The following is a 25,959-nucleotide window of genomic DNA, read 5'->3' on the forward strand; positions in this document are numbered from 1 at the left end:
AGAAGGGGACGGGAGCAGGAGCGGGGGACGGGAGCAGGAGAGGGGGACGGGAGCAGGAGCGGGGGACGGGAGCAGGAGAGGGGGACGGGAGCAGGAGAGGGGGACGGGAGCAGGAGCGGGGGACGGGAGCAGGAGAGGGGGACGGGAGCAGGAGAGGGGGACGGGAGCAGGAGAGGGGGACGGGAGCAAGAGCGGGGGACGGGAGCAGGAGAGGGTGACGGGAGCGGGAGAGGGTGACGGGAGCAGGAGCGGGTGATGCGTCTCTACTAGGCGTCTCTTCTGACTATTCCTCTCCTGGTTACAAATACTGATGTAACACACTGACTGAATAGTGAACGTGTGACTCCGGCCTGCAGCAGATTCTCAACATTTCTCACTCACACCGCAGAATGTCGTCGCATCGCAGAGCATCACACCGCAGAACGTTGTCGCATTTAAAAAGAGAAAACACAGTAGTTTGACAATAAATGGCTTCACACAGCCACTAACCATGAGTGGAGAAAAAGGTTTGGTGTTATCATTCATATTCTCTGAAAAAAGGCCAAGAAAGCAATAATTCTGCCGGGGTATGTAAACTCACAAGACCTGCCGTATAAAGGCAACACCTTACAAGACCTGTCGGATACCAGTAACATCCCACAAGACCTCCTGTATACAGGGAACACCCCACAAGACTTCCTATATACAGGGAACACCCCACAAGACTTCCTATATACAGGGAACACCCCACAAGACCTCCTGTATACCGGGAACACCCCACAGGACCTCCTGTATACAGGGAACACCCCACAAGACCTCCTGTATACCGGGAACACCCCACAAGACCTCCTGTATACCGGGAACACCCCACAAGACCTCCTGTATACCGGGAACACCCCACAAGACCTTCTGTATACCGGGAACACCCCACAAGACCTGCCATATACCAGGAACACCCCACAAGACCTGCCGTATACCGGCAACACCTCACAAGACCTCCTGTATACCGGCAACACCCCACAAGACATGCTGTATACTGGGAACACCCCACATGACCCGGCCTATACTGGGAACTCCCCACAAGACCTCCGTATACCGGGAACACCCCACAAGACCCGGCCTATACTGGGAACTCCCCACAAGACCTCCGTATACCGGGAACACCCCACATGACCTCCGTATACCGGGAACACCCCACATGACTTCCTGTATACTGGGAACACCCCACAAGACCTGCTGTACTCTGGGAACACCCCACAAGACCTCCTGTATACCGGGAACACCCCACAAGACCTGCCGTATACTGGGAAAACCCCACAAGACCTGCTGTACTCTGGGAACACCCCACAAGACCTCCGTATACCGGGAATACCCCACAAGACCCACCGTATACCGGGAACACCCCCACAAGACCTGCCGCATACTGGGAACACCCCACAAGACCCGCCGTATACCGGGAACACCCCACAAGACCTCCGTATACCGGGAACACCCCACATGACCTCCGTATACCGGGTACACCCCACAAGACCCACCGTATACCGGCAACACTCCACAAGACCTGACGTATACTGGGAACACCCCACAAGACCCGCCGTATACCGGGAACACCCCACAAGACCTGCCGTATACTGGGAACACCCCACAAGACCTGCCGTATACTGGGAAAACCCCACAAGACCTGCTGTGTTCTGGGAACACCCCACAAGACCTCCTATATACAGGGAACACCCCACAAGACCTGCCGTATACTGGGAAAACCCCACAAGGCCTGCTGTATTCTGGGAATACCCCACAAGACCTCCTATATACAGGGAACACCCCACAAGACCCGCCGTATACCGGGAATACCCCACAAGACCTCCTGTATACCGGGAATACCCCACAAGACCCACCGTATACCGGGAACACCCCACAAGACCTGCCGCATACTGCGAACACCCCACAAGACCCGCCGTATACCGGGAACACCCCACAAGACCCGGCCTATACTGGGAACTCCCCACAAGACCTCCGTATACCGGGAACACCCCACATGACCTCCGTATACCGGGAACACCCCACAAGACCCACCGTATGCCGGGAACACCCCACAAGACCTGACGTATACTGGGAACACCCAACAAGACCCGCCGTATACCGGGAACACCCCACAAGACCCGGCCTATACTGGGAACTCCCCACAAGACCTCCGTATACCGGGAACACCCCACATGACCTCCGTATACCGGGAACACCCCACATGACTTCCTGTATACTGGGAACACCCCACAAGACCTCCTGTATACCGGGAACACCCCACAAGACCTGCCGTATACTGGGAAAACCCCACAAGACCTGCTGTACTCTGGGAACACCCCACAAGACCTCCGTATACCAGGAATACCCCACAAGACCCACCGTATACCGGGAACACCCCACAAGACCTGCCGCATACTGGGAACACCCCACAAGACCCGCCGTATACCGGGAACACCCCACAAGACCTCCGTATACCGGGAACACCCCACATGACCTCCGTATACCGGGTACACCCCACAAGACCCACCGTATACCGGGAACACTCCACAAGACCTGACGTATACTGGGAACACCCCACAAGACCCGCCGTATACCGGGAACACCCCACAAGACCTGCCGTATACCGGGAACACCCCACATGACCTCCTGTATACTGGGAACACCCCACAAGACCTGCTGTACTCTGGGAACACCCCACAAGACCTCCTGTATACTGGGAACACCCCACCAGACCTGCCGTAAACTGGGAAAACCCCACAAGACCTGCTGTGTTCTGGGAACACCCCACAAGACCTCCTATATACAGGGAACACCCCACAAGACCTGCCGTATACTGGGAAAACCCCACAAGACCTGCCGTATTCTGGGAATACCCCACAAGACCTCCTATATACAGGGAACACCCCACAAGACCCGCCGTATACCGGGAATACCCCACAAGACCTCCTGTATACCGGGAATACCCCACAAGACCCACCGTATACCGGGAACACCCGACAAGACCTGCCGCATACTGCGAACACCCCACAAGACCCGCCGTATACCGGGAACACCCCACAAGACCCGGCCTATACTGGGAACTGCCCACAAGACCTCCGTATACCGGGAACACCCCACATGACCTCCGTATACCGGGAACACCCCACAAGACCCACCGTATGCCGGGAACACCCCACAAGACCCACCGTATGCCGGGAACACCCCACAAGACCTGACGTATACTGGGAACACCCAACAAGACCCGCCGTATACCGGGAACACCCCACAAGACCTCCGTATACCGGGAACACCCCACAAGACCCACCGTATGCCGGGAACACCCCACAAGACCTGACGTATACTGGGAACACCCAACAAGACCCGCCGTATACCGGGAACACCCCACAAGACCTCCGTATACCGGGAACACCCCACATGACCTCCTGTATACCGGGAACACCCCACAAGACCTCCTGTATACCACGAACACCCCACAAGACCTGCCGTATATGGGGAAACCCCACAAGACCTGCTGTATTCTGGGAACACCCCACAAGACCTCCTATATACAGGGAACACCCCACAAGACCTGCCGTATACTGGGAAAACCCCACAAGGCCTGCTGTATTGTGGGAATACCCCACAAGACCTCCTATATACAGGGAACACCCCACAAGACCCGCCGTATACCGGGAATACCCCACAAGACCTCCTGTATACCGGGAACACCCCACAAGACCTGCCGTATACCGCGAACACCCCACATGACCTCCGTATACCGGGAACACCCCACATGACCTCCGTATACCGGGAATACCCCACAAGACCTGCCGTATACTGGGAACACCCCACAAGACCTGCTGTACTCTGGGAACACTCCACAAGACATGCCGTACACTGGGAACACCCCACAAGACCTGCTGTACTCTGGGAACACCCCACAAGACCTCCTGTATACTGGGAACACCCCACAAGAACTCCTGTATACCGGGAACACCCCACAAGACCTGCCGTATACCGCGAACACCCCACATGACCTCCGTATACCGGGAACACCCCACATGACCTCCGTATACCGGGAATACCCCACAAGACCCTCCGTATACCGGGAACACCCCCACAAGACCTGCCGTATACTGGGAACACCCCACAAGACCTGCCGTATACTGGGAACACCCCACAAGACCTGCTGTACTCTGGGAACACCCCACAAGACCTCCTGTATACCAGGAATACCCCACAAGACCTGCCGTATACTGGGAACACCCCACAAGACCTCCTGTATACCGGGAACCCCCCACAAGACCTGCCGTATACCGGGAACACCCCACAAGACCTGCCGTATACCGGGAACCCCCCACAAGACCTGCCGTATACCGGGAATACCACACAAGACCTGCCGCATATAGGGAACACCCCACAAGACCTCCGTATACCGGGAACACCCCAAAAGACCTGCCGTATACTGGGAACACCCCACAAGACCTGCTGTACTCTGGGAACACCCCACAAGACCTCCTGTATACCAGGAATACCCCACAAGACCTCCTGTATACCGGGAACACCCCACAAGACCTCCTGTATACCAGGAATACCCCACAAGACCTCCGTATACCGGGAACACCCCACAAGACCTCCGTATACCGGGAACACCCCACAAGACATCCTGTATACCGGGAACACCCCACAAGACCTCCTGTATACCAGGAATACCCCACAAGACCTCCGTATACCGGGAATACCCCACAAGACCTCCGTATACCGGGAACACCCCACAAGACCTGCCGTACACTGGGAACAGCCCACAAGACCTGCTGTACTCTGGGAACACCCCACAAGACCTCCTGTATACCGGGAACACCCCACAAGACCTCCTGTATACCGGGAACACCCCACAAGACCTCCTGTATACCAGGAATACCCCACAAGACCTCCTGTATACCGGGAACACCCCACAAGACCTGCCGTATACCGCGAACACCCCACATGACCTCCGTATACCGGGAACACCCCACATGACCTCCGTATACCGGGAATACCCCACAAGACCCTCCGTATACCGGGAACACCCCACAAGACCTGCCGTATACTGGGAACACCCCACAAGACCTGCCGTATACTGGGAACACCCCACAAGACCTGCTGTACTCTGGGAACACCCCACAAGACCTCCTGTATACCAGGAATACCCCACAAGACCTGCCGTATACTGGGAACACCCCACAAGACCTGCCGTATACAGGGAACACCCCACAAGACCTCCTGTATACCGGAAACACCCCACAAGACCTCCGTATACCGGGAACACCCCACAAGACCTGCCGTATACCGGGAACACCCCACAAGACCTCCGTATACCGGGAACACCCCAAAAGACCTGCCGTATACTGGGAAGACCCCACAAGACCTGCCGTACACTGGGAACACCCCACAAGACCTCCTGTATACCAGGAATACCCCACAAGACCTCCGTATACCGGGAACACCCCCACAAGACCTGCCGTATACCGGGAACACCCCACAAGACCTCCGTATACCAGGAACACCTCACAAGACCTCATGTATACCAGGAATACCCCACAAGACCTCCTGTATACCGGGAACACCCCACAAGACCTGCCGTATACAGGGAACACCCCACAAGACCTCCTGTATACCGGAAACACCCCACAAGACCTCCGTATACCGGGAACACCCCACAAGACCTGCCGTATACCGGGAACACCCCACAAGACCTCCGTATACCGGGAACACCCCAAAAGACCTGCCGTATACTGGGAAGACCCCACAAGACCTGCCGTACACTGGGAACACCCCACAAGACCTCCTGTATACCAGGAATACCCCACAAGACCTCCTGTATACCGGGAACACCCCACAAGACCTCTGTATACCAGGAACACCCCAAAAGACCTCCGTATACCGGGAACACCCCCACAAGACCTGCCGTATACCGGGAACACCCCACAAGACCTCATGTATACCAGGAACACCCCACAAGACCTGCGGTATACCGGGAACACCCCACAAGACCTCTGTATACCAGGAACACCCCAAAAGACCTCCGTATACCAGGAATACCAGGACACCTCCCATTAATTTCTGGCCCCTGACACCCCATAATGATCCCCAGATACAGACATCTTATATCATTGGGCATATAACAATCACCGGCCGCACACAGAGGAGTCAGATCCATTCTTACACTGTAGGATCCAAAAACATGGCCGCCACCATCCAGGCGACACCTGGAGAGCTGATGACGTATTATTCCTGCGCCGCTGCCGGGGAGTCACGTGAGCCTCGCAGAGGATGGAGCCCGCGGTGACGGGAGCAGCAGGTACCGGAGAAGGAGACCTAGGGTCTGTGATGCCGGAGCCGGGTTGTGCCGCTTTCTAATGACTGAGTAGTTCCAACCCCTCCGCCTGCAGCCACAGCATGGAGAATGCGGAGAGGGGTGTTGTTCCCATTCACTGACAGCAACAGTGTCCGAAAATGCTGCAGAGTGAAGGCTCAGTGTCTGTTACAGCGATGTTCCCACATTAATGGCGCCCGGAGAGCGGCGGACACGGTGTGAGCGTCCACAGACCCGCAAAGTCCAGGGACGCTCGCATAATACCGTGTATGGGGTGTGGAGGGAGCTCAGGAGCTGTGTCCGCTGTATACAGGGTGGGTGTGACATGTACGGGGTGTGGAGGGAGCTCAGGAGCTGTGTCCGCTGTATACAGGGTGGGTGTGACATGTACGGGGTGTGGAGGGAGCTCAGGAGCTGTGTCCGCTGTATACAGGGTGGGTGTGACATGTACGGGGTGTGGAGGGAGCTCAGGAGCTGTGTCCGCTGTATACAGGGTGAGTGTGACATGTACGGGGTGTGGAGGGAGCTCAGGAGCTGTGTCCGCTGTATACAGGGTGAGTGTGACATGTACGGGGTGTGGAGGGAGCTCAGGAGCTGTGTCCGCTGTATACAGGGTGGGTGTGACATGTACGGGGTGTGGAGGGAGCTCAGGAGCTGTGTCCGCTGTATACAGGGTGGGTGTGACATGTACGGGGTGTGGAGGGAGCTCAGGAGCTGTGTCCGCTGTATACAGGGTGGGTGTGACATGTACGGGGTGTGGAGGGAGCTCAGGAGCTGTGTCCGCTGTATACAGGGTGGGTGTGACATGTACGGGGTGTGGAGGGAGCTCAGGAGCTGTGTCCGCTGTATACAGGGTGGGTGTGACATGTACGGGGTGTGGAGGGAGCTCAGGAGCTGTGTCCGCTGTATACAGGGTGGGTGTGACATGTACAGGGTGTGGAGGGAGCTCAGGAGCTGTGTCCGCTGTATACAGGGTGGGTGTGACATGTACGGGGTGTGGAGGGAGCTCAGGAGCTGTGTCCGCTGTATACAGGGTGGGTGTGACATACGTGTACGGGGTATGGAGGGAGCTCAGGAGCTGTGTCCGCTGTATACATGGCGGGTGTGACATGTACGGGGTGTGGAGGGAGCGCAGGAGCTGTGTCCGCTGTATACAGGGTGGGTGTGACATGTACGGGGTGTGGAGGGAGCTCAGGAGCTGTGTCCGCTGTATACAGGGTGAGTGTGACATGTACGGGGTGTGGAGGGAGCTCAGGAGCTGTGTCCTCTGTATACAGGGTGGGTGTGACATGTACGGGGTGTGGAGGGAGCGCAGGAGCTGTGTCCGCTGTATACAGGGAGGGTGTGACATGTACGGGGTGTGGAGGGAGCTCAGGAGCTGTGTCCGCTGTATATAGGGTGGGTGTGACATGTACGGGGTGTGGAGGGAGCGCAGGAGCTGTGTCCGCTGTATACAGGGTGAGTGTGACATGTACGGGGTGTGGAGGGAGCTCAGGAGCTGTGTCCGCTGTATACAGGGTGGGTGTGACATACGTGTACGGGGTGTGGAGGGAGCTCAGGAGCTGTGTCCGCTGTATACAGGGTGGGTGTGACATACGTGTACGGGGTGTGGAGGGAGCTCAGGAGCTGTGTCCGCTGTATACAGGGTGGGTGTGACATGTACAGGGTGTGGAGGGAGCTCAGGAGCTGTGTCCGCTGTATATAGGGTGGGTGTGACATGTACGGGGTGTGGAGGGAGCGCAGGAGCTGTGTCCGCTGTATATAGGGTGGGTGTGACATGTACGGGGTGTGGAGGGAGCGCATGAGCTGTGTCCGCTGTATACAGGGTGGGTGTGACATGTACGGGGTGTGGAGGGAGCTCAGGAGCTGTGTCCGCTGTATATAGGGTGGGTGTGACATGTACGGGGTGTGGAGGGAGCTCAGGAGCTGTGTCCGCTGTATATAGGGTGGGTGTGACATGTACGGGGTGTGGAGGGAGCGCAGGAGCTGTGTCCGCTGTATATAGGGTGGGTGTGACATGTACGGGGTGTGGAGGGAGCGCAGGAGCTGTGTCCGCTGTATACAGGGTGGGTGTGACATGTACGGGGTGTGGAGGGAGCGCAGGAGCTGTGTCCGCTGTATACAGGGTGGGTGTGACATGTACAGGGTGTGGAGGGAGCTCAGGAGCTGTGTCCGCTGTATATAGGGTGGGTGTGACATGTACGGGGTGTGGAGGGAGCTCAGGAGCTGTGTCCGCTGTATACAGGGTGGGTGTGACATGTACGGGGTGTGGAGGGAGCTCAGGCGCTGTGTCCACTGTATACAGGGTGGGTGTGACATGTATGGGGTGTGGAGGGAGCTCAGGAGCTGTGACCGCTGTATACAGGGTGGGTGTGACATGTACGGGGTGTGGAGGGAGCTCAGGAGCTGTGATCGCTGTATACAGGGTGGGTGTGACATGTACGGGGTGTGGAGGGAGCTCAGGAGCTGTGTCCGCTGTATACATGGCGGGTGTGACATACTTGTACGGGGTGTGGAGGGAGCTCAGGAGCTGTGACCGCTGTATACATGGTGGGTGTGACATGTACGGGGTGTGGAGGGAGGTCAGGATCTGTGACCGCTGTATACAGGGTGGGTGTGACATGTACGGGGTGTGGAGGGAGCTCAGGATCTGTGTCCGCTGTATACAGGGTGGGTGTGACATGTACGGGGTGTGGAGGGAGGTCAGGATCTGTGACCGCTGTATACAGGGTGGGTGTGACATGTACGGGGTGTGGAGGGAGCTCAGGAGCTGTGACCGCTGTATACAGGGTGGGTGTGACATGTACGGGGTGTGAATGTAGCCTTAGATCAGGAATATAACAGCCATTTATAGGACATTTCATAACTTTCCCAAACTCCTATGAAAAAATATTCAGCACATCCTGCATTTAATTACTGTACCCAATTTATTATATATTTTAGGAGTCGGTCCATTTTATACCGACTCCGACTCCACCAAAATGAGCACCGACTCCACGACTCCGACTCCACAGCCCTGGTACGGGGTGTGGAGGGAGCCCAGGAGCTGTGTCCGCTGTATACAGGGTGGGTGTGACATGTACGGGGTGTGGAGGGAGCTCAGGAGCTGTGTCCGCTGTATACAGGGTGGGTGAGACATGTACAGGGTGTGGAGGGAGCTCAGGAGCTGTGTCCGCTGTATACAGGGTGGGTGTGACATGTACGGGGTGTGGAGGGAGCTCAGGAGCTGTGACCGCTGTATACAGGGTGGGTGTGACATGTACGGGGTGTGGAGGGAGCTCAGGAGCTGTGACCGCTGTATACCGGGTGGGTGTGACATGTACGCGGTGTGGAGGGAGCTCAGAAGCTGTGACCGCTGTATACAGGGTGGGTGTGACATGTACGGGGTGTGGAGGGAGCTCAGGAGCTGTGTCCGCTGTATACAGGGTGGGTGTGACATGTACGGGGTGTGGAGGGAGCTCAGGAGCTGTGTCCGCTGTATACAGGGTGGGTGTGACATGCGTGTACGGGGTTTGGAGGGAGCTCAGGAGCTGTGTCCGCTGTATACATGGCGGGTGTGACATACGTGTACGGGGTGTGGAGGGAGCTCAGGAGCTGTGACCGCTGTATACAGGTGACATGTACGGGGTGTGGAGGGAGCTCAGGAGCTGTGTCCGCTGTATACATGGCGAGTGTGACATACGTGTACGGGGTGTGGAGAGAGCTCAGGAGCTGTGTCCGCTGTATACAGGGTGGGTGTGACATGTACGGGGTGTGGAGGGAGCTCAGGAGCTGTGTCCGCTGTATACAGGGTGGGTGTGACATGTACAGGGTGTGGAGGGAGCTCAGGAGCTGTGTCCGCTGTATATATGGTGGAAGTGACATGTACGGGGTGTGGAGGGAGCTCAGGAGTTGTGTCCGCTGTATACAGGGTGGGCGTGACATGTACGGGGTGTGGAGGGAGCTCAGGAGCTGTGTCCCCTGTATACAGGGTGGGTGTGACATGTACGGGGTGTGGAGGGATCGCAGGAGCTGTGTCCCCTGTATACAGGGTGGGTGTGATATGTACGGGGTGTGGAGGGATCGCAGGAGCTGTGTCCCCTGTATACAGGGTGGGTGTGACATGTACGGGGTGTGGAGAGAGCTCAGGAGCTGTGTCCGCTGTATACAGGGTGGGTGTGACATGTGCGGGGTGTGGAGGGAGCTCAGGAGCTGTGTCCGCTGTATATAGGGTGGGTGTGACATGTACGGGGTGTGGAGGGAGCGCAGGAGCTGTGTCCGCTGTATACAGGGTGGGTGTGACATGTGCGGGGTGTGGAGGGAGCTCAGGAGCTGTGTCCGCTGTATACAGGGTGGGTGTGACATGTACGGGGTGTGGAGGGATCGCAGGAGCTGTGTCCGCTGTATACAGGGTGGGTGTGACATGTACGGGGTGTGGAGGGATCGCAGGAGCTGTGTCCCCTGTATACAGGGTGGGTGTGACATGTACGGGGTGTGGAGGGAGCTCAGGAGCTGTGTCTGCTGTATATAGGGTGGGTGTGACATGTACGGGGTGTGGAGGGAGCTCAGGAGCTGTGTCCGCTGTATACAGGGTGGGTGTGACATGTACGGGGTGTGGAGGGAGCTCAGGAGCTGTGTCCGCTGTATACAGGGTGGGTGTGACATGTGCGGGGTGTGGATGGAGCTCAGGAGCTGTGTCCGCTGTATACAGGGTGGGTGTGACATGTACGGGGTGTGGAGGGATCGCAGGAGCTGTGTCCCCTGTATACAGGGTGGGTGTGACATGTACGGGGTGTGGAGGGATCGCAGGAGCTGTGTCCCCTGTATACAGGGTGGGTGTGACATGTACGGGGTGTGGAGGGATCGCAGGAGCTGTGTCCCCTGTATACAGGGTGGGTGTGACATGTACGGGGTGTGGAGGGAGCTCAGGAGCTGTGTCCGCTGTATACAGGGTGGGTGTGACATGTGCGGGGTGTGGAGGGAGCTCAGGAGCTGTGTCCGCTGTATATAGGGTGGGTGTGACATGTACGGGGTGTGGAGGGAGCGCAGGAGCTGTGTCCGCTGTATACAGGGTGGGTGTGACATGTGCGGGGTGTGGAGGGAGCTCAGGAGCTGTGTCCGCTGTATACAGGGTGGGTGTGACATGTGCGGGGTGTGGAGGGAGCTCAGGAGCTGTGTCCGCTGTATACAGGGTGGGTGTGACATGTACGGGGTGTGGAGGGATCGCAGGAGCTGTGTCCGCTGTATACAGGGTGGGTGTGACATCTACGGGGTGTGGAGGGATCGCAGGAGCTGTGTCCCCTGTATACAGGGTGGGTGTGACATGTACGGGGTGTGGAGGGAGCTCAGGAGCTGTGTCTGCTGTATATAGGGTGGGTGTGACATGTACGGGGTGTGGAGGGAGCTCAGGAGCTGTGTCCGCTGTATACAGGGTGGGTGTGACATGTACGGGGCAGGGCTGTGGAGTCGGTAAGCCAAACCTGCGACTCCGACTCCTCAATTTCCCTTACACCGACCACGACTCCGACTCCCACACATATTGCTTATATTTAAGTGAAAAATGTATTGTAGTACAATGTGAACCTCAGACACTGAATCATTTTTATGATCCAATAATCAAGATATTTAGATAGATCAGAATATATATTCGTGTACTACTCGGTTTTCATTCTTTTTGGTACAGATACGATATGGATAGACAGATATGGATAAATGGATATATAGATAGAGCAGATTTCTAATCTGCTTTTGCTATTGAAAACATTATCTATGAGCTCAAAAACCTTTCAGGTGATGCAGTTTTTTAAAAAGATGATCAGCTTTTGCAGCTGAAAAACGTATCCTCAAAAAACACAGGAAAAACGCTGTGTTAATGTAGCCTTAGATCAGGAATATAACAGCCATTTATAGGACATTTCATAACTTTCCCAAACTCCTATGAAAAAATATTCAGCACATCCTGCATTTAATTACTGTAACCAATTTATTATATATTTTAGGAGTCGGAGTCGGTCCATTTTATACCGACTCCACCAAAATGAGCACCGACTCCAACTCCACGACTCCGACTCCACAGCCCTGGTACGGGGTGTGGAGGGAGCCCAGGAGCTGTGTCCGCTGTATACAGGGTGGGTGTGACATGTACGGGGTGTGGAGGGAGCTCAGGAGCTGTGTCCGCTGTATACAGGGTGGGTGAGACATGTACAGGGTGTGGAGGGAGCTCAGGAGCTGTGTCCGCTGTATACTGGGTGGGTGTGACATGTACGGGGTGTGGAGGGAGCTCAGGAGCTGTGACCGCTGTATACAGGGTGGGTGTGACATGTACGGGGTGTGGAGGGAGCTCAGGAGCTGTGACCGCTGTATACCGGGTGGGTGTGACATGTACGGGATGTGGAGGGAGCTCAGGAGCTGTGACCGCTGTATACAGCGTGGGTGTGACATGTACGGGGTGTGGAGGGAGCTCAGGAGCTGTGTTCGCTGTATACAGGGTGGGTGTGACATGTACGGGGTGTGGAGGGAGCTCAGGAGCTGTGTCCACTGTATACAGGGTGGGTGTGACATGCGTGTACGGGGTGTGGAGGGAGCTCAGGAGCTGTGTCCGCTGTATACATGGCGGGTGTGACATACGTGTACGGGGTGTGGAGGGAGCTCAGGAGCTGTGACCGCTGTATACAGGTGACATGTACGGGGTGTGGAGGGACCTCAGGAGCTGTGTCCGCTGTATACATGGTGGGTGTGACATACGTGTACGGGGTGTGGAGAGAGCTCAGGAGCTGTGACCGCTGTATACAGGGTGGGTGTGACATGTACGGGGTGTGGAGGGAGCTCAGGAGCTGTGACCGCTGTATACAGGGTGGGTGTGACATGTACGGGGTGTGGAGGGAGCTCAGGAGCTGTGTCCGCTGTATACAGGGTGGGTGTGACATGTACGGGGTGTGGAGGGAGCTCAGGAGCTGTGTCCGCTGTATACAGGGTGGGTGTGACATGTACGGGGTGTGGAGGGAGCTCAGGAGCTGTGTCCGCTGTATACAGGGTGGGTGTGACAGATATGTACGGGGTGTGGAGGGAGCTCAGGAGCTGTGTCCACTGTATACAGGGTGGGTGTGACATGTACGGGGTGTGGAGGGAGCTCAGGAGCTGTGTCCGCTGTATACAGGGTGGGTGTGACATGTACGGGGTGTGGAGGGAGCTCAGGAGCTGTGTCCGCTGTATACAGGGTGGGTGTGACATGTACGGGGTGTGGAGGGAGCTCAGGAGCTGTGTCCGCTGTATACAGGGTGGGTGTGACATGTACGGGGTGTGGAGGGAGCTCAGGAGCTGTGTCCGCTGTATACAGGGTGGGTGTGACATGTACGGGGTGTGGAGGGAGCTCAGGAGCTGTGTCCGCTGTATACAGGGTGGGTGTGACAGATGTGTACGGGGTGTGGAGGGAGCTCAGGAGCTGTGTCCGCTGTATACAGGGTGGGTGTGACGTGTACGGGGTGTGGAGGGAGCTCAGGAGCTGTGTCCGCTGTATACAGGGTGGGTGTGACAGATGTGTACGGGGTGTGGAGGGAGCTCAGGAGCTGTGTCCGCTGTATACAGGGTGGGTGTGACATGTACGGGGTGTGGAAGGAGCTCAGGAGCAGTGTCCGCTGTATACAGGGTGGGTGTGACATGTACGGGGTGTGGCGGGAGCTCAGGAGCTGTCCGCTGTATACATGGCGGGTGTGACATACGTGTACGGGGTGTGGAGGGAGCTCAGGAGCTGTGTCCGCTGTGTACAGGGCGGGTGTGACATACGTGTACGGGGTATGGAGGGAGCTCAGGAGCTGTGTCCGCTGTGTACAGGGCGGGTGTGACATACGTGTACGGGGTGTGGAGGGAGTTCAGGAGCTGTGTCCGCTGTATACAGGGCGGGTGTTACATACGTGTACGGGGTGTGGAGGGAGCTCAGGAGCTGTGTCCGCTGTATACAGGGTGGGTGTGACATGTACAGGGTGTGGAGGGAGCTCAGGAGCTGTGTCCACTGTATACAGGGTGGGTGTGACATGCGTGTACGGGGTGTGGAGGGAGCTCAGGAGCTGTGTCCGCTGTATACAGGGTGGGTGTGACATGTACGGGGTGTGGAGGGAGCTCAGGAGCTGTGTCCGCTGTATACAGGGTGGGTGTGACATGTACGGGGTGTGGAGGGAGCTCAGGAGCTGTGTCCACTGTATACAGGGTGGGTGTGACATGCGTGTACGGGGTGTGGAGGGAGCTCAGGAGCTGTGTCCGCTGTATACATGGCGGGTGTGACATACGTGTGCGGGGTGTGGAGGGAGCTCATGAGCTGTGACCGCTGTATACAGGTGACATGTACGGGGTGTGGAGGGAGCTCAGGAGCTGTGTCCGCTGTATACAGGGTGGGTGTGACATGTACGGGGTGTGGAGGGAGCTCAGGAGCTGTGTCCGCTGTATACAGGGTGGGTGTGACATGTACGGGGTGTGGAGGGAGCTCAGGAGCTGTGTCCGCTGTATACAGGGTGGGTGTGACAGATATGTACGGGGTGTGGAGGGAGCTCAGGAGCTGTGTCCACTGTATACAGGGTGGGTGTGACATGTACGGGGTGTGGAGGGAGCTCAGGAGCTGTGTCCGCTGTATACAGGGTGGGTGTGACATGTACGGGGTGTGGAGGGAGCTCAGGAGCTGTGTCCGCTGTATACAGGGTGGGTGTGACATGTACGGGGTGTGGAGGGAGCTCAGGAGCTGTGTCCGCTGTATACAGGGTGGGTGTGACATGTACGGGGTGTGGAGGGAGCTCAGGAGCTGTGTCCGCTGTATACAGGGTGGGTGTGACATGTACGGGGTGTGGAGGGAGCTCAGGAGCTGTGTCCGCTGTATACAGGGTGGGTGTGACAGATGTGTACGGGGTGTGGAGGGAGCTCAGGAGCTGTGTCCGCTGTATACAGGGTGGGTGTGACGTGTACGGGGTGTGGAGGGAGCTCAGGAGCTGTGTCCGCTGTATACAGGGTGGGTGTGACAGATGTGTACGGGGTGTGGAGGGAGCTCAGGAGCTGTGTCCGCTGTATACAGGGTGGGTGTGACATGTACGGGGTGTGGAAGGAGCTCAGGAGCAGTGTCTGCTGTATACAGGGTGGGTGTGACATGTACGGGGTGTGGCGGGAGCTCAGGAGCTGTCCGCTGTATACATGGCGGGTGTGACATACGTGTACGGGGTGTGGAGGGAGCTCAGGAGCTGTGTCCGCTGTGTACAGGGCGGGTGTGACATACGTGTACGGGGTGTGGAGGGAGCTCAGGAGCTGTGTCCGCTGTGTACAGGGCGGGTGTGACATACGTGTACGGGGTGTGGAGGGAGTTCAGGAGCTGTGTCCGCTGTATACAGGGCGGGTGTTACATACGTGTACGGGGTGTGGAGGGAGCTCAGGAGCTGTGTCCGCTGTATACAGGGTGGGTGTGACATGTACAGGGTGTGGAGGGAGCTCACGAGCTGTGTCCACTGTATACAGGGTGGGTGTGACATGCGTGTACGGGGTGTGGAGGGAGCTCAGGAGCTGTGTCCGCTGTATACAGGGTGGGTGTGACATGTACGGGGTGTGGAGGGAGCTCAGGAGCTGTGTCCGCTGTATACAGGGTGGGTGTGACATGTACGGGGTGTGGAGGGAGCTCAGGAGCTGTGTCCACTGTATACAGGGTGGGTGTGACATGCGTGTACGGGGTGTGGAGGGAGCTCAGGAGCTGTGTCCGCTGTATACAGGGTGGGTGTGACAGATGTGTACGGGGTGTGGAGGGAGCTCAGGAGCTGTGTCCGCTGTATACAGGGTGGGTGTGACATGTACGGGGTGTGGAAGGAGCTCAGGAGCAGTGTCCGCTGTATACAGGGTGGGTGTGACATGTACGGGGTGTGGCGGGAGCTCAGGAGCTGTCCGCTGTATACATGGCGGGTGTGACATACGTGTACGGGGTGTGGAGGGAGCTCAGGAGCTGTGTCCGCTGTGTACAGGGCGGGTGTGACATACGTGTACGGGGTGTGGAGGGAGCTCAGGAGCTGTGTCCGCTGTGTACAGGGCGGGTGTGACATACGTGTACGGGGTGTGGAGGGAGCTCAGGAGCTGTGTCCGCTGTATACAGGGCGGGTGTTACATACGTGTACGGGGTGTGGAGGGAGCTCAGGAGCTGTGTCCGCTGTATACAGGGTGGGTGTGACATGTACAGGGTGTGGAGGGAGCTCAGGAGCTGTGTCCACTGTATACAGGGTGGGTGTGACATGCGTGTACGGGGTGTGGAGGGAGCTCAGGAGCTGTGTCCGCTGTATACAGGGTGGGTGTGACATGTACGGGGTGTGGAGGGAGCTCAGGAGCTGTGTCCGCTGTATACAGGGTGGGTGTGACATGTACGGGGTGTGGAGGGAGCTCAGGAGCTGTGTCCACTGTATACAGGGTGGGTGTGACATGCGTGTACGGGGTGTGGAGGGAGCTCAGGAGCTGTGTCCGCTGTATACATGGCGGGTGTGACATACGTGTACGGGGTGTGGAGGGAGCTCATGAGCTGTGACCGCTGTATACAGGTGACATGTACGGGGTGTGGAGGGAGCTCAGGAGCTGTGTCCGCTGTATACAGGGTGGGTGTGACATGTACGGGGTGTGGAGGGAGCTCAGGAGCTGTGTCCGCTGTATACAGGGTGGGTGTGACATGTACGGGGTGTGGAGGGAGCTCAGGAGCTGTGTCCGCTGTATACAGGGTGGGTGTGACAGATATGTACGGGGTGTGGAGGGAGCTCAGGAGCTGTGTCCACTGTATACAGGGTGGGTGTGACATGTACGGGGTGTGGAGGGAGCTCAGGAGCTGTGTCCGCTGTATACAAGGTGGGTGTGACATGTACGGGGTGTGGAGGGAGCTCAGGAGCTGTGTCCGCTGTATACAGGGTGGGTGTGACATGTACGGGGTGTGGAGGGAGCTCAGGAGCTGTGTCCGCTGTATACAGGGTGGGTGTGACATGTACGGGGTGTGGAGGGAGCTCAGGAGCTGTGTCCGCTGTATACAGGGTGGGTGTGACAGATGTGTACGGGGTGTGGAGGGAGCTCAGGAGCTGTGTCCGCTGTATACAGGGTGGGTGTGACGTGTACGGGGTGTGGAGGGAGCTCAGGAGCTGTGTCCGCTGTATACAGGGTGGGTGTGACAGATGTGTACGGGGTGTGGAGGGAGCTCAGGAGCTGTGTCCGCTGTATACAGGGTGGGTGTGACATGTACGGGGTGTGGAAGGAGCTCAGGAGCAGTGTCCGCTGTATACAGGGTGGGTGTGACATGTACGGGGTGTGGCGGGAGCTCAGGAGCTGTCCGCTGTATACATGGCGGGTGTGACATACGTGTACGGGGTGTGGAGGGAGCTCAGGAGCTGTGTCCGCTGTGTACAGGGCGGGTGTGACATACGTGTACGGGGTGTGGAGGGAGCTCAGGAGCTGTGTCCGCTGTGTACAGGGCGGGTGTGACATACGTGTACGGGGTGTGGAGGGAGTTCAGGAGCTGTGTCCGCTGTATACAGGGCGGGTGTTACATACGTGTACGGGGTGTGGAGGGAGCTCAGGAGCTGTGTCCTCTGTATACAGGGTGGGTGTGACATGTACAGGGTGTGGAGGGAGCTCAGGAGCTGTGTCCACTGTATACAGGGTGGGTGTGACATGCGTGTACGGGGTGTGGAGGGAGCTCAGGAGCTGTGTCCGCTGTATACAGGGTGGGTGTGACATGTACGGGGTGTGGAGGGAGCTCAGGAGCTGTGTCCGCTGTATACAGGGTGGGTGTGACATGCGTGTACGGGGTGTGGAGGGAGCTCAGGAGCTGTGTCCGCTGTATACATGGCGGGTGTGACATACGTGTACGGGGTGTGGAGGGAGCTCATGAGCTGTGACCGCTGTATACAGGTGACATGTACGGGGTGTGGAGGGAGCTCAGGAGCTGTGTCCGCTGTATACATGGCGGGTGTGACATACGTGTACGGGGTGTGGAGAGAGCTCAGGAGCTGTGACCGCTGTATACAGGGTGGGTGTGACATGTACGGGGTGTGGAGGGAGCTCAGGAGCTGTGACCGCTGTATACAGGGTGGGTGTGACATGTACGGGGTGTGGAGGGAGCTCAGGAGCTGTGTCCCCTGTATACAGGGTGGGTGTGACATGTACGGGGTGTGGAGGGAGCTCAGGAGCTGTGTCCGCTGTATACAGGGTGGGTGTGACATGTACGGGGTGTGGAGGGAGCTCAGGAGCTGTGTCCGCTGTATACAGGGTGGGTGTGACAGATATGTACGGGGTGTGGAGGGAGCTCAGGAGCTGTGTCCACTGTATACAGGGTGGGTGTGACATGTACGGGGTGTGGAGGGAGCTCAGGAGCTGTGTCCGCTGTATACAGGGTGGGTGTGACATGTACGGGGTGTGGAGGGAGCTCAGGAGCTGTGTCCGCTGTATACAGGGTGGGTGTGACAGATGTGTACGGGGTGTGGAGGGAGCTCAGGAGCTGTGTCCGCTGTATACCGGGTGGGTGTGACATGTACGGGGTGTGGAGGGAGCTCAGGAGCTGTGTCCGCTGTATACAGGGTGGGTGTGACATGTACGGGGTGTGGCGGGAGCTCAGGAGCTGTCCGCTGTATACATGGCGGGTGTGACATACGTGTACGGGGTGTGGCGGGAGCTCAGGAGCTGTGTCCGCTGTGTACAGGGCGGGTGTGACATACGTGTACGGGGTGTGGAGGGAGCTCAGTAGCTGTGTCCGCTGTGTACAGGGCGGGTGTGACATACGTGTACGGGGTGTGGAGGGAGCTCAGGAGCTGTGTCCGCTGTATACAGGGTGGGTGTGACATGTACAGGGTGTGGAGGGAGCTCAGGAGCTGTGTCCGCTGTATACAGGGTGGGTGTGACATGTGCAGGGTGTGGAGGGAGCTCAGGAGCTGTGTCCGCTGTATGCAGGGTGGGTGTGACATGTGCAGGGTGTGGAGGGAGCTCAGGAGCTGTCCGCTGTATACAGGGCGGGTGTGACGTACATGTACGGGATGTGGCAGGAGCTGTCCGCTGTATACAGGGCGGGTGTGACGTGATGCGACCCTTTTCACATTTCTGTCTGCACACTATATAGATATTTGACACTGGGATAAGAACGCAACATAAAAATCAGACTCTACAAGGATTGTGACCTTTTATCATGGAGACACATAGCTGTGCATATGAGCTGCATGCACAGAACGGTGGCAGAGTTGAAGTAAGCGCTGTCTGCTGAGTTTCTATATTTGATATTCATTTCAGAATTGGTTGTGAAGGTGGAGATGGCCGCCCGCGCCCCCGTCACAGCCGACACCCCAAAGATACGCAGGAGTAATACTTCATCATCCTCCATCACTTTCTTGGCGCTCGGTGTTGGGCGGGAATGTATACGCTATACATCATGTCGTCTGTATACAGCTCCTGGTGATTGACGAGACGGCAGCGACCGCGACTTGTTAATCAAGTATGAAAGGAAACGGAGGTTTTATTCCCAGCGCTCTGGCCCGCGAGCGCGAGAACACAGCCCCGCTCACCGCGATACGGTGTCACATAGAAATAATTTAATAGGCAATTTATAATAAGCAGCTGTTACTTTACGACACCGGAGCGAAGTGTGAATTATCACTGGCAAGAAATAATGCCAAAAACCACTGACTGACAGGTGTAAGAAATCATTAACTACCAAGGACTTGTCCTGCACCGATCACGAATCACCGGGAGTAGAGTTGAGCGAAACGGGTCGGTTAAATTCATAAGTCGCCGACTTTCGCTAAAGTTGGGTTTCATGAAACGAGACCCGACCATAGCGTGAAGTCGGCCATGATGCTTCCAGCGCCCTTTTTCAGCCAAAGATGGAGGACACACACTGTGGGCAACGCGATGACATGGGCAGCGGTCACCACCGTCTTTGAGAAGGGCATGCAAGTGATTAGCTGGCTTTGTGTGGCGTCACAAGGGCTATAAAAGGGCGTGCATGCCGACCGCCATCTTACTTCTGCTGATCTTAGCATAGGGAGAGCTGCTGCTGCTCGTTCTCAATAGGGAGAGTGTTTAAGTGAAGGAAAAAAAAAAACAAACTGCTTCTGCTGGTAGCGATTTTCACTATACAACACAACAGTTTGTGTGCAGTGACGGGGGAGTCTATATTTTGGTGCATCAGCTCTGTTGGTTATTAGGCTGCCTTATAAGGCTCCCTGATAGCTGCATTGCTGTTTGCACACTGCTCTAAAAACTGCTTAATACTTTTCTTCCTCTTTTCTGCACAGTTACCAAGCGTTCATTTTTCCACCCTCTTGTGTGCAGCAGTCCTGCTTATTAGGCTGCCTGCTTCCATACTTGGACTGAGAGCATCATTGTCAGCCTCCTAAAATCTCTAGGGAGATTCAAATTCTCCCCAATACTATATTACACCTTGTACCTTGTTTTACAGTACCATATAGCTGGTGGTATTTTTGGTACATTTTCCCAAAAATGAGGAAGTATGGTGGAAGAGGCCGTGGACGTGGGCAGGGGTCGCCAGCTGGTACTGATGGTGGTGGTGGTGCATCTGCTGGTAGTGGCAAAAGCACCATAGCACCTAAGGCAGGAGGTGTTGAGCCTTTGTCATCGTCTGGCTCCACAAGGCCTCGAAGGCTCCCTTTTCTGGGAGTAGGTAAACCGCTTTTAAAGCCGGAGCTTCAGGAACAACTTTTGGCTTACATTGCTGACACAGCCTCCAGCTCTATCGCCTCCTCTTTTGAAGTTTCAAAAAATAAAAGCACTGAGTCATCAAGTGCCGGCTCCTGGTCAGGAACAACCCCTTTCCTTGTGTCCTTCACCCCCACCAAAAGTGAATGAGGCAGCAGGCCACACTTCACATTAGTCCATGTAGCTCTTTCTCACATACCATGCCTGGGTTATCAAGTCAAATTGTGAATTCCCCAGTCCAAGATGAATCTGACATGGAGTGTGGGTGGCCAGCCAGGGCAGTGGGGTTAATCGGTACCGGGCCGGTGTCTCACAGGGATGTGTCACGGTGGTGGTGACCCGTTCCGTGGCCCTGGGCGTCCATGTAAAGGGGTGAATAACGTTTATAGGTGAATGATACGTGACGCCACCTGTGGTTTCTGATCAGATTGACCCGCGCTGCAGTGTCGCTTCTGTGGGACAGATGTTGTGGTGCAGCTAAGATGTAGAAGACCTGCACAGGTAGGGCTGTAGTCGCAGGGCAGATGAAAGAGTTGGTAGATGGTGTGCAGTGCAGGATGTAGCAGAGCCGTGCGCCAGGCGCAGGAGAAAGAGGACAGACACAGTCGTGCAGTTCCTTTACCTGTACTTGGTAAGTGCCATCCAGGACCCAGAGTACAGATGGAGAAGGAGTTGGTCAGCCTGGAAGAAAATTAGTAATTCTCTCTCTGCAGGTAGGTAGTGTGGCCTCCGTTCTAGCGCTCATCTGAGGTACTCGCAGTACTGAGTTCACTGAAGTTCCCCCTGTTGACTTTTTTGGAACTTTCTCGTATGGCAGGCAGGCAGCCGTAGCCTTTTCCTTCTGGCTCACACACATCGCTGCTGGGGCCTCCGAGCCTTAGTTGGGAACAGAGCATTTACAGCTGCTACTTCCTCCGGTTTCTGCTGCAGGACCGTCAGTGTCCCTATAAACTCGGAGACCGGAATCCAGACCATGCGCTCCAGCTAGGAGTGAGCCTTAACTCTGCTCATCCTCCAGCTCCCCTTCTCACGTCCACACACTTCCCTTCACAGACTGCCCTAACTTCCCTCCTCCCGACCACAGAGAGCAGCTCCTCAGCAGTCAGGTTCAGAGGTCTCGCTGCTGGCCTGGAGTGGGAAATGTGTTGTGTGTTGGTTTAACTGCTAGAGAGATCCTTCGTTGCTCCCAAGCATGACATCACACTCCCTAGGAGGAAGGTAATGCCACTGTGGCGACCGTACTCCTCGGAGCTCCACAAGTGCACTGATGCCCAGCCACTGCTCGATGAATCTGCTGGTACATTGACCCAGACCACTACATTCCCCTCACACTCTACACTGCCAGAATCTGACCCTGATGAAACTCAGGTTCCCCTTCCCGCATACTATACCACCTTACACGGTGACAAAGAGGAAGGTGCAGATGAAAGTGCAGGTTCCTTGAGCAGGTGGGGGCATACTCATGGGCGATGGCACTGGCACAGGGCCCCTCATAGTACGCAAAAGTGTCTGCCGGTGGGAGGGCCCACCCGCGTCAGACACACCGCCGTTCTATGAGGGGCCCTGTGCCAGTGCCGTCGCCAACGAGTGGGCCCCCCCTGCTTGCTCAGGATCACAGCACTTGCAAAGTTGAAATACTTACCTCTCCCTGCTCCACCGCCGTGACGTCTTCCGCATTTCCTGACAGTGACATTCTGGTCAAAGAGCGCGATGACATCACATCTGTACGCCCTCTGCCTAAACAGTCCAAGTGCAGAGAGAGGGAAGATGGGGACGACAAGGAGTCCAGAGTACAGGGGATCCCTAGCGAGGAGACATATTTAATTGTTTTAAGGTTTGGGAGCAATTTTTGGGGAGCACTATACTCTGGAGAATGATATATGGGGCCCACCATACACTGGAGAATTCCAAAGGTGGACATCAGACACTGGAGCAGCATTGACAGGGCCCATTATACACTGGAGCATTAGATATGGGGCCCATTATATATGGAGCATTATTTGGGCCCATAAGACACTAGAGCATCATCCATGGGGCCCATCATATACTGGAGCATTGTAAATGGGGCAGATTATATATGGAGCATTATTTGGACCAATCGTACACTAGAGCATCATCCGTGAGGCCCATCATATGCTGGAGCTTTCCAAATGGGGGACATCAGACACTGGAGCAGCATTTACAGGGCTCATTATACACTGGAACATTAGAAATGGGGCCCATTAAGTATGGAGCATTATTTGGGCCCATAAGACACTGGAGCTTCATCCATGGGGACCAACATATACTGTTGCATTATGTGGAGCTCATCATATACTGTATTAAACATTATATGAGACCAATAATTCTGTATGGAGAAATATATGGGCCTCATTACTCTGTATGGTGCACTATGCGGTGCCCATAATACTGTATGGAGGAATATACTGTCCGCTATTGGAGAATTTAAAATGGATATCAGTCATGAGATCTAAGAAGTGAAGTATTTTTCATTGTACTATACCGCTATTTCTCTGCCGTATCAGAGGATCATGAATTGTGGCATGTGTTAAAGGAGCCCAGTGAAACTCTTTGGCCCTGGGCCCACGAAAATCTGGAGCCAGCCCTCCTCCCCCCCCCCCCCCCACAACTTTAGCCAAATAACCCACAGTTTTCAATGCCTAACTATTATAAAGTAAATTAAGATTGACAAGCTTAAGGAATAAGAATTGATGTTTTTGGCATTAAAATGGGCACTGTAGGTGTGCTTCCTGTCCTCCACTCACTGCCGACTTTTCTTCCCCATTGACTTACATTGGGTTTCGTGTTTCAGTCGGCCTTCAACTTTTCATGATAATCGGCCGATTGCGTTAGACTCGACTTTTGCGAAAGTTGGGTGGTCCGAATCCGACTCGACCCGAAAAAAGGGAAAGTCGCTCATCTCTAACCGGGAGCTATACAACTGTAGTCAGCAGAATAGTGAGTGCAGCTCTGGAGTATAATACAGGATGTAACTCAGGATCAGTAATGTAATGTATGTAGGGAAAAATGCAAAGTACTACATCTGGGCAATAAAAATGAAAAAAGCATATACAGAATGGGAGGAATAGGCCTAAGCAACAGCACATTTGAAAAAGACTTGGGTATACTAATAGATCACAGACTGAATATGAGTCAACAGTGTGATGCAGCAGCAAAAAAAGCAAATGCAATTCTAGGATGTATTAACAGAAGCATACAGTCTAGATCACGTGAAGTCATTATTTCCCTCTACTCCTCTTTGGTCAGACCTCATCTGGAATATTGTGTCCAGTTTTGGGCACCACATTTTAAAAAAGACATCAACAAACTGGAGCAAGTTCAGAAAAGAGCAACCAGAATGGTGACCGGTCTGCAAACCCTGTCTTATGAGGAAAGGTTGCAGGATTTGGGATTGTTTAGTTTGCAAAAGAGAAGACTGAGAGGAGACTTAATAGCTGTCTACAAATATCTAAAGGGCTGTCACATTGTAGAAGGATCAACTTTATTCTCATTTGCACAAGGAAAGACTAGAAGTAATGGGATGAAACTGAATGGGAGGAGACACAGATTAGATATTAGAAAAAACTTTTTGACAGTTAGAGTGATCAATGAGTGGAACAAGCTGCCACGAGAAGCGGTGAGTTCTCATTCAATGGAAGTCTTCAAACAGAGGCTGGACAGACATCTGACTGGGATGATTTAGCGAATCCTGCTTTGAGCAGGGGGTTGGACCAGATGGCCCAGGAGGTCCCTTCCAACTCTACGATTCTATGTACACAGTGACTGCACCAGCAGAATAGTGAGTGCAGCTCTGGAGCATAATACAGGATGTAACCTAGGATCAGTAATGTAATGTATGTACATAGTGACTGCACCAGCAGAATAGTGAGTGCAGCTCTGGAGTATAATGCAGGATGTAACTCAGGATCAGTAATGTATGTACACAGTGACTGCACCAGCAGAATAGTGAGTGCAGCTCTGGAGTATAATACAGGAGGTGTCTGCTTATATCTCAGTGTATAATGGAGGTGGACAGGAGTTTTACTTTCAGCTTCCCATGGATGTCGGTCCGTGTTCTGGGGTCTCTCATCAGCTGTGCTCTGTATGTGCTCGGTCTGTAGATCTGTCAGTCCTTCTGTCTGTGGCGGTTTTGCTCTGTTATGAAGCCGCTGTGGTTTTACGATTGCCATCTTTCTCATCCACAGTCATTAGCATGTTGTTAATGTCAGATTTCGGCGTTTTTCCATTGGGGGAGGCTTCTTGTGTCGCGGAGTCTCGGCATCGGTCCCTGTAATGACGCCCGGGAGCCCATCGTCCAGGATGAGCACTTTATGGAGCTGTCTGGGCTCAGACGTTAGTTAATCAGCGGATGTTTTGTCGGGACGTTTTCCCATGTTCCATTGATCGTCGTCCTAGTTACGGCTTCTGGAAGACAATAAAGGATTTATCACTTCTTTATTGTGGGCAGCGCCAATCCAAGATCCGTTAACACTGAAGCATCTCTCGCTGTAAATCAGCCCTGGCAGTGACCATATCGCCGTCATTACACGCAGCCTCTGAGGAGACCATAAACTCGAGGCGACTGCACGTTCAGCTTCACTTTCCTTTGTTCAGTGATTTTGCTTTTGGGATTTTGCAATAAAAAATTCTGAGCAGCGAAAATCCCATTGACCGAGACCAGAATCCATGGAACATTGCTTTAACGTAGATTCTGGGGGGAGAGAAGCGCGCACCCCCTTTTCAAAAAGTTAGAGCCTCTTCGCCTGAACCTAATGCCGTAAAAACAAATTTGCGCCAAATATGAGCAGATGCAGGGTTGGTGTGTTTTTTTTTCCATAATGTTTTAGGTTAAAATGTAGTAAATTTGTCAGAACTCGGCTTCTCTTCTGGGAGGAGTGAAGTCGTTACAATGTATCCAGAGCAGATTCCACTGATACAATGTATCCAGAGCAGAT

The 25,959-nt window shown here is 55.1% G+C and overlaps 1 protein-coding gene across 5 annotated transcripts in view; it reads left to right on the forward strand.

Annotated features, from left to right (window-relative positions):
* The first annotated feature begins 6,187 nt into the window (after positions 1-6,187).
* Positions 6,188-25,959, forward strand: part of HSPBAP1 (HSPB1 associated protein 1) — a 52,755-nt gene continuing 32,983 nt past the window's right edge. The window contains exon 1 of one of the 5 annotated variants that reach the window (XM_073545287.1): positions 6,188-6,319. In XM_073545287.1, the coding sequence (XP_073401388.1) occupies positions 6,292-6,319 (28 nt within the window). In that variant the 5' untranslated portion in view covers positions 6,188-6,291. The other 4 variants (XM_073545288.1, XM_073545290.1, XM_073545285.1 and 1 more) reach the window with 4 other exon arrangements.

The sequence above is a fragment of the Dendrobates tinctorius genome, unplaced genomic scaffold (genome assembly GCF_039654945.1).
Source record: "Dendrobates tinctorius isolate UK_male_01 unplaced genomic scaffold, ASM3965494v1 ptg000143l, whole genome shotgun sequence".
Taxonomy (NCBI): Eukaryota; Metazoa; Chordata; class Amphibia; order Anura; family Dendrobatidae; genus Dendrobates; species Dendrobates tinctorius.